This window comes from Lactuca saligna, chromosome 4 (assembly GCF_052625555.1).
Source record: "Lactuca saligna cultivar CGN05327 chromosome 4, ASM5262555v1, whole genome shotgun sequence".
NCBI classification, from domain to species: Eukaryota; Viridiplantae; Streptophyta; class Magnoliopsida; order Asterales; family Asteraceae; genus Lactuca; species Lactuca saligna.
Window position 1 is genome coordinate 109,149,324 of NC_136420.1, and position 8,741 is coordinate 109,158,064.

General features: G+C 32.8%; 2 protein-coding genes across 2 annotated transcripts; one reads left to right on the forward strand and one right to left on the reverse strand.

Moving 5' to 3' along the window:
• Positions 1-518: 518 nt before the first annotated feature.
• Positions 519-3,139, forward strand: LOC145042598 (SUMO-activating enzyme subunit 1B-1-like). The gene is made up of 10 exons (XM_078991049.1): positions 519-753; positions 865-916; positions 1,292-1,487; positions 1,596-1,675; positions 1,771-1,887; positions 2,005-2,055; positions 2,375-2,441; positions 2,533-2,636; positions 2,716-2,820; positions 2,916-3,139. Exons 1-10 carry the CDS (start codon positions 671-673, stop codon positions 3,024-3,026), a joined length of 966 nt encoding a protein of 321 aa, XP_078847175.1. The 5' UTR covers positions 519-670; the 3' UTR covers positions 3,027-3,139.
• LOC145042597 (UDP-arabinopyranose mutase 1-like) lies at positions 3,080-4,584 on the reverse strand. The gene is made up of 2 exons (XM_078991048.1): positions 4,167-4,584; positions 3,080-4,063 (listed from the first exon to the last, which is right to left on the reverse strand). Exons 1-2 carry the CDS (start codon positions 4,488-4,490, stop codon positions 3,293-3,295), a joined length of 1,095 nt encoding a protein of 364 aa, XP_078847174.1. The 5' UTR covers positions 4,491-4,584; the 3' UTR covers positions 3,080-3,292.
• Positions 4,585-8,741: the final 4,157 nt, after the last annotated feature.

Below are 8,741 nucleotides of genomic sequence, written 5' to 3' on the forward strand. Positions count from 1 at the left end.
GGGAAGAAAACGGTATACACAACTGCTTTTTTTTTTTTCCTAGCATTTTAATGGTGTCTTGTGTGCATTCAGTGTGAGGAAGAGAGCACAATGAAGATGAGGGGAGAAAAATAGCGCGCGCACATATATATATATATATATATATATATATATATATATATATATATATATATATATATATATATATATATATATATATATATATATATAGAGAGAGAGAGAGAGAGAGAGATGTAATGTAGGTTCCATTTGAATTAATTTATTAAAAAAGTAAGATATAAACAATAAATAAACTAAAGGGTATTATATCAGGACCAAGCACAATAAAAACAAGAGGTACAAATTAAAAATTCTGTTTATAGACCAAAGATAAAAATAACCCCAACCCAAACCATAGGACCATTCGTGTAATTTACTAAAAAAAAAAACATAAAAATACGCCTGGGCCTATGTTTATTATTGGGCTTTAATAGATCTTCTCTAATCTAAAGCCCCAAAAGCTCAATGATTTGAAAATTGAAACTCGTCAATTTTCGATTTCTGGTTTCTAAGTCGCAAATTTCCGCCATAGATACCTTCCACCAAGCTTGACGCTTGCTTCCTTCGCTTCAGAGTCTTACCTGTCTCTCCTTAATCGAATTTTACAGTGTTTATTTGATCGAATTTGGAGATGAACGGCGAGGAGTTGACTGAGCAGGAAACCGCTTTGTATGATCGCCAAATTAGGGTTTGGGGCGTTGATGCGCAAAGAAGGTACACACTCGATCATTATTCATCTTTCCTTTGTAGTTTTCCTATCTTCAATTCCCTAATATGATTATTTTTCATACAACTTTTGAACTGTAATTTGTTGGCTCGTTTCAGGCTCAGCAAATCTCATATATTCGTCAGTGGACTCAAAGGCACCGCCGTAGAGGTTAAGCTTCGTCCAACTCCTTAATTTTTTTACACTCTTGTTTGCACATAACTAGTCGATTACTTCTCAATATCTGGATAATTAGCGATTTCGTAATTAATTAAACACCATTTTTGCGTTTGTTAATAACTGCATTGAAGCCTAATACTCTGATATATTATCAAACTCTTTCTCCGATACTCTACTTTCATAATCTAACATTAGATCAACCATTGGAAGTGGTTAGAACCTTAGATGAGAAATAATGTTAATATAACACAGAAAAATCTTCTTCAAATGGTGTTCTGTTTCAATTCTCATATATTCAAGTATTCAACTTCACCATTGATTATAGCAGCGTTACCTACTTCAATTCATCTGTGTTTAATAATGCAGTTCTGCAAGAACATTGTTCTGGCTGGTGTAGGAAGTTTGACATTGAATGATGATAATCCAGTCACAGCAGAAGCACTAGCTGCTAACTTTCTGATTCCTTTTGATGAAAACATGGGTGGTGGAGGTTCTCTCGCAGAGCTTTGCTGTGACTCACTGAAAGATTTCAATCCTATGGTTCATGTTTCTGTAGAAAAAGGTATCCTTTTAGAGAAGATGATCCAATCCTTTAATCTGAAATTTATAATCCTGTTTAAGTCGATTCTTACTTGTTACTAATACCATATAATGATATTTTTTTCTACAGGAGATTTGTCAAGCTTTGGTGTAGATTTCTTTGAGAAGTTTGATGTTGTGGTTATCAATTGCTGCTTACTTGCAGCCAAAGTATATTATTCTCTTTCATATTAATGATTTAATTTAATTCTATCTTATTCAAATCCATATAAAACTAATATTTTTCTTATTCCTTGATTCTACAGAAATCAGTGAATGAAAAATGTAGGAAGTTATCAAAACGAGTTGCGTTCTACAGTGTTGATTGTAGAGATTCTTGTGGTGAAATATTTGTTGATTTGCAGAAGTATTGTTACGCCAAGGTGATAATTTTGATCCTTTAACTTCTTATTACTTGATAAAAACTCAAATCGTAAATTAAATTCAAAAAATTATCTTGTTTGATTAATGTTTTGAATTTTTTTTTTTTTCTTTTGTAGAAAAAGATTGATGAGACAATTGAATGCCAGTTGCAGTATCCATCATTTGAGGTATCACTTAATTTTAAAATACGATTTTGTTAGAATTATATTTAAATAATCAAAGATTTGGCAATTGTCAACAATCCAAACAAAATAAATAAATAAATAGTCAACCAGTTAAAGAAAATATTGTTTTATGTTTGTATCATTTAAGTACCTACTATCCACTTATAGACAAACATGCCCTTTTGCTTTTATACACAACAAAGCTTGTTTTATTTTCTATATTTGCGTTTCACTTGAATCCTCAAATCAACTTTTACAAATTTTACTTTTATCAAATATATAAAAATAAATAAAAATTCGTGTATGATTATTTATTTTACAGGAAGCCATTGCAATACCATGGAGATCTCTTCCAAAGCGTATGTCAAAGCTTTACTTTGCTATGAGAGGTACACCTTTAACACAATCTTAATCCTTTAATTTATTTTTTAATCAATTTCTTAATTAAATTTAACTTTTTATTTTTTTATTTTTTTACAGTGGTAGAAAGGTTTGAAGAGGTGGAAAAGCGCAAACCTGGTGAAACTTCAATTGCTGACATGGCAAACGTCTTAAAACTCAGAAATGAACTTTGCCTTGCACATGTATAGAGATAATATACGCTAATCTAATTATTTGTTTATTTATTTAAATAAAATTATAACTTTTTAAATTTTATTACAGTCGCTAAATGAATCCCAGATTCCAGACACTCTTCTAGAAAGATTGGTCGTGTCGACTAAAGAATTTCCTCCTGTTTCTGCTGTACTTGGGGGAATCCTTGGTCAGGTAAAATTGATTAAATCTAAATCTAATTATAATTTAATTTAAAATTTAAATATAACTTTTTACTATTTTTTACTCATTTGAATTTAAATCAACAGGAAGTAATCAAAGCAATATCAGGAAAAGGCGATCCTTTAAAGAATTTCTTCTTTTTTGACGCGGTTGACGGAAAAGGCGTTATAGAGGATATTTCTACTTCTACCCCTTGAACTTTTACTTTCTTGTCAGGTAGATTCTACTTATTAACGAATTGAATGCTGCATTTAATCTAGGAAAAGACTCTTGTATCTCATTAAATTACTCCAAATAGATTGCTTTATAACATCGAAAATTACAAAAAAAAAAAAAAAAAGTATAAATTAGACCTCAATAGCTTAACAAATCCCGTCAACCAAACAGTTTCTAACGAAACATTATTCCCACAATAATAATAATAACTAAAAATAGATCGATGATTCATTAGCAACGGAAAAGATTACTTCTTTTTAGGAACTGCATCTGTTGTTGTTGTTGGTGTTGCATCAGTGGATGGATTAAGCTCATTCCAAGCTTCAATCCATGTCACCATTTCTCCTGCAAGCTTCTCAAAGTAAGGATCAACAGGTGAAAGCTTCTCCTTCACAAGCTTCGAAAGCTCCAAATAACATTTCTGTGGAGTTGTACACTCTTTAGGCAAAACAACAGATTGAAAAAACGGAATAATCTCTTCTTGCCAATAAATCCCCTTGTATTCCTTCTTCAAGTTAACAAAAGGATTACTCGCTTTACTATGCCAGATATAAGGTAATCCAGTTTTCACTCCGAGCCCTAAATGATCACAAATCACCTTCGCACACCACCCCGCCCACATATCGTCGTACCTCCCAATCGGCTGACCATCGCCCATGAGTCCGAAGTACATCGCCGGTCCGATGAGTTCCCGGTGGAACCCTAGGTTCATTCCGCACATCGGGAACAGAGTTCCTTTAGGGATGGTTAACACAGCGTCGACGTACCTTGTGTTACGCTCGCGTGGCTTCACGAGCTGTGTTGGCGCGTCGTAGTCGGGGATGTTGAGCCAGAGTCCATGGGAGATCGCGGTGGTTACGCCTTCACGTAAACTGAACGGGTATCCCCTCACGAAATCTGCACCTTCTCTGTATGGATCGTACAATGTGTTGAAGAAGAACGGCGTTGATGGCGATAACAGGTTGTGAATGTGCTGTGCTAATGCGTTGATCTCTTGCCCCGATGGATCCTTCGCAACCTTCATCAATCAATCAACATACACGTGTCAGAGTATTTTATACATAATTGAATTAGTGTTAGATTGAGAGTTGAGAGTTAGAGAGTTGAGAGTTGGATCTTACGAAGCAGTCGTCGTCAATGGTGAAGATGTATTTCTTCTTGGAGACGAGAAATCCGAAGCAGCGACAAGCGGAATCCTTGAAGGAAATGCAACTGGCTTTCGGACCTAAGATCCGATTGATGTCGTTTCGGTTGTAGAGCTCGTAATCAAAGCCTTCAGGAACGTGGATTTTTTTGGTCGGATCTCCGTCTTGAACGATGATCAAATGGTAAGGCTGGAAGAAGGATCTCCACTGTTCCAGAAAGTCGAGGTTCCTGATCGTCGGAATGACGATGTCGAGTTCATCAGTCAACGGTGGTACCACGGTGGTCGCCGGCACAGACATCGCGAAGACTTCCCGGAATCAAACACTGAGAGAGAAAGTGAAAGATAGAGGGAAAGACGTGGAGGGAGTTGTGGGGTTTAGGTGGAAGTCAGAGGAGATTATTTATAAAAGGAGAAAGAAGAAAGGAAGGGGTGAGTGTGAGTGGTGTCACATGGGGGAGGGGGGTTAGCCACGTTAAGAAGAAGGGTGAAAGGTGTTTATCTCTCTTCTTTTATTCTTTTTATATATATTTTACTCATGATAATAATAATAATTAAACCAGCTGTCAAAAAAATATATATAGAGCAGTTGAGAATGAGATGAATGTGTTTTGAAATTTAGATTCCATGATAATTTATTAAATGCAAAATAGGAAATAATTATATGATAAGTAAGTAGTTTTGAGTTATGAGTGACATAAATGGGTGTGAATTTCGAGAAGTACATTGCGTAAGGGTCACGAGATAAATAGATTAATTTTACTTTGCTTTGGTTAGTACAAAATTTATAACATGGGACATGTGAGAAATAAATATAAAGGTGCGTCTCTGTAACACTGGATCTCGTTATGCAACGTTAAGTTAGGCCGACTTTTGTTACGTGAATTCAGGTTAGAAAAGAAAAGTAAGAATAAAATATAAAATAAAAAGAATAAGTGTAAATAATAGTTTTGAGTATGTAGAGAAGATTTCATTCCATTAAAATCTTAACCTTAGCACTCTCGTGATTGGATTTTACTATTTTTACCTCGAAATACTCGGGTCACATGAATCCAGGTATAACGTAAGTATTTGGAGGTGAAATACGCATGTAATGTTACATGAAAGTAATGATAACTAATTTCCTAAAATAATTAATTGTTTGTTCTAAAATACTTTTCTTGAGTAATATATGTTTATGTTTATTCGTGACATTTTTTTTTCAAATAAAAGGACATGCTACAGTGTTAAGATTTTAATGGGATGTGTCGGTAGTCGTACTAGAGAAAAAAATGGAACCCAAATTTATTGTCCTTGGAAATAGTGTATAACAAAGGTTTGAGTTTGTTTAGAAAATACGAACATTTAAATTCTATTTTTTATCTTTACAGTACTTAGAACAATATATTATCTTAGATTGATTTTAATTATTCACATTATGTAAAAAAAACGCCGGATTTATATGTTAGTAACAAATAAAAATTGCTTTAGTACAATAGTAGGTATTAGCTGTATTGTTTAAGCCCACACTTTTCTTGCATTTGAGGCCCAATAGGCAATAATGGCGAAAAGTTGTCAAATTTCCAAAATAGAAAACCTGAATGGTATGTTTATGTCATTTTGATCATTGGGTTTGTGCTACGAATAATAATGATATGTGTCTATTAAAACATTATCAGTGGTTTGTTTATTATTATTATTATTATTATTATTATTATTATTATTATTATTATTATCAATTCTCGATTAAAGATGTGTTTGGTATGGAGCTTTTGAAAGCATTTGGGAGCTTCTAGCTTTTAATAAAACGTTCTATTTTAAACAAAAAACTCCGTTTGACAGTAATAACGTTTAGCTTTTAGTTTTAACAAAACGTTCCAATTCTAAAAGCTACTTCATGTAGCGTTTAACAAAATGCTCCTGAGCTTTTTGAAATCAATTTCCATAATTACCTTTAAAAATATATTTATATATTTATTTCTTTTTAATCAATTATCTTTTTATATAATTTTATATATTTCAAAACCTTCCAGCTATTTTTGCCAAACATATATAACAAATAAAAGCTACAGTTTTTAGCTACCAGTTACTAGTTATATGCTACCAGTTTCCAGTTAACAACTACTTTTATCAAACACACCTTAAACTTAACTACAAATCTGATTTCTCTTAAATGCCGATGATAATTTGATATCCTTCTCAATCTTACCTACTCATTGTCAAGGCTTAAGAGTCTATTGTTTACCGATCATTGTGCCTTTCTAAGTTTTACTTTTTTTTTTGAATAGGATTTATTAAATATGTAAAAAGTAAATATATAAATAAGAAAATTTATTAAAAAATAAATTAATAAGGACACAATAGTCTATTTAGGTAAGACATGACCAAACGCGCAGGAAAAATAAACAGTAGAGAGCATCCAAGTTAAAAAATAAGTTAGGGATCAAAAACTCAAATTCTCCCAAACCATAGGGACCATTTGTGTAATTTAATTTTTAATTATGGTTTTGTTCATATTTGGGTAACTATTTTTTTACACATCTAGGTAATGAACTTGTTGAAAGCGTTCACATTTAGGATTTAACCTGCTATAGCAGGTCATAATGATCACATGTGAACACTTCCAACAAGTTTGTTACCTAGATATGTATAAAAGAAGATAGTTATCCAAATGTGAACATACCAAAAAGTTAATTACCTTAATAAATCATATTCCCCCTTTCTTTTTCCCCCTGATTTCTTAAGTTTTAGCTTTTTTCTGATTTTTAAAATTCTCAACTTCTAGTTTTTTTATTCTTCATTTTGGAATAGAATTCGAGTAAGTTTCTAGTTTTCTAATATAATTAGTCGTGTATTTCTTTTGAGTAAGCATAAAACCAATATAAGAACTTAAAAAATATATATTGCAATTGAAATGTGAAGAATATAAAAAGTTTAAAAATAAGGTGGGAATCTCATTAAAATGGGGTTAGTAGAGGTAGGTGGAGTCAATCATGCCTTCATAGCTTATAATGAGTGTGTTATATAGATAATCTCCCATATGTTTAAACGATAGCATGTAAATGAGACAAACAAGACGAAAGTAAAACAAGGTGTACAACTACACATAAAAATAGGTAAATTATAATACAAACATAAGCATCAACAAGACATAAAAATGTGTCGGCAAACTCAAAGATTATTTTAATAAATCCAACTTAAGAATAAACGTAAATTCTCAAAGTATAATCACTGGATAACATGAACAAACCTTTCGACATATTAATTCTTTTCTTCCAAAATTATAAAAAGAGAATGTGTTATAGGCACTTGACTTTGTAGTGGAAAAAGTCACTTCAATTAGTTTTGGTATTTTAACGGAATTAATTCTAGAGATCCACATAACTATCTTGTGTTAAAAAAGCGAGTTTTAGAAAACATCAAAACTTAACAAAAAAGGGGACTAGGGTTCATGGTAGAGGTGCTAAAAATCAGGTATAAATCGGACTTATTATGAAAATCGCTATCGGGCCCAATTCAAAATTTTAGAACTGGACATATTATGAAAATTTGTAATCACGCTTTCGTAATCGGTTATACTTTAAAGTTTAAAGGATACGACCTTTTTTAACTGATTTTTTTTACACCAATGGTCTTGTGGTTCTAGGTATTTGCATGATTTGTGTCTTAACTTTTTTGCATTGTATGGTTGGTATGTCCTTTTAGTTTCAAAAAATTGCATTATTGGTCTCTCATGTACAATAAGCTCCTACCCCGCATCACCTACTAATAAAATCTATGTTTTATGAATTGCGGCCACCTCTGGCCTTTGTCTTCATCAACACTCATATCTCCTATCTTTTCTTCCCGTTCGACACTGATGCTGACATTCATCTTCATCTATAATGTCGCACCTTAATCTATGATGACCTACATCCTTATCGTTACCATCCATAACATTCTCCATCTCAATCTTCAGATTATGATGAACCCCCACACTATTATGGTGCGTCTTCTTCCGACGCTACACATCCCTCAGTATATCATTCGTCGCTTAAAGATTTTCTTATTTCTTCTAATTCTTGGGGTTTTACCTGATCTACAAGTTTTAGGTCAATACATTATCACATCAACATTGATCAAACTGTATTCGGATGCAATCAAAATGTAACGACCCAAGAACAGTACTAAAAATTTTCATTTGAAAACTATTAGTTTTTCATTCATTGATTGTATCAAAAGCCATTATCCATTACAATATTCCAAAACATTAGAGTACAAATACATCAAGTGCAGAAATCGTGTGGGGAGGATGTTGTGCCATCAGGTCACACTTTTCCCTTTTGAGCTGGAAGGACCTAAAACCATAAACATAAACTGTAAGCATAAAACTTAGTGAGCTTCCCAAATTACCACAAACAACATATATATCATATAACAACACGTGGCTGTGTCAGGTCTGTATCAACCCCCAGGTTCGTATCAACCCAAAATAACAACATATAGCTGTGTCGGGTCCGAATCAATCCCCGGGTTTATATTAACCCCGAGTCCGTAATGACTTCGAGCCCATATAGCTCAATATATAAATCAT

What these genes read in the sequence shown, in the direction of transcription:
- LOC145042598 (XM_078991049.1), top strand. Translation starts at nt 671, where the DNA reads ATGAACGGCGAGGAGTTGACTGAGCAGGAAACCGCTTTGTATGATCGC. An exon ending in GCTGCTTACTTGCAGCCAAA is followed by an intron (nt 1,676 to 1,770) that starts GTATATTATTCT and finishes TTGATTCTACAG; the next exon opens with AAATCAGTGAATGAAAAATG. An exon ending in TTGGGGGAATCCTTGGTCAG is followed by an intron (nt 2,821 to 2,915) that starts GTAAAATTGATT and finishes TTAAATCAACAG; the next exon opens with GAAGTAATCAAAGCAATATC.
- LOC145042597 (XM_078991048.1), bottom strand. Translation starts at nt 4,490, where the DNA reads ATGTCTGTGCCGGCGACCACCGTGGTACCACCGTTGACTGATGAACTC. An exon ending in CCATTGACGACGACTGCTTC is followed by an intron (nt 4,064 to 4,166) that starts GTAAGATCCAAC and finishes TGATTGATGAAG; the next exon opens with GTTGCGAAGGATCCATCGGG.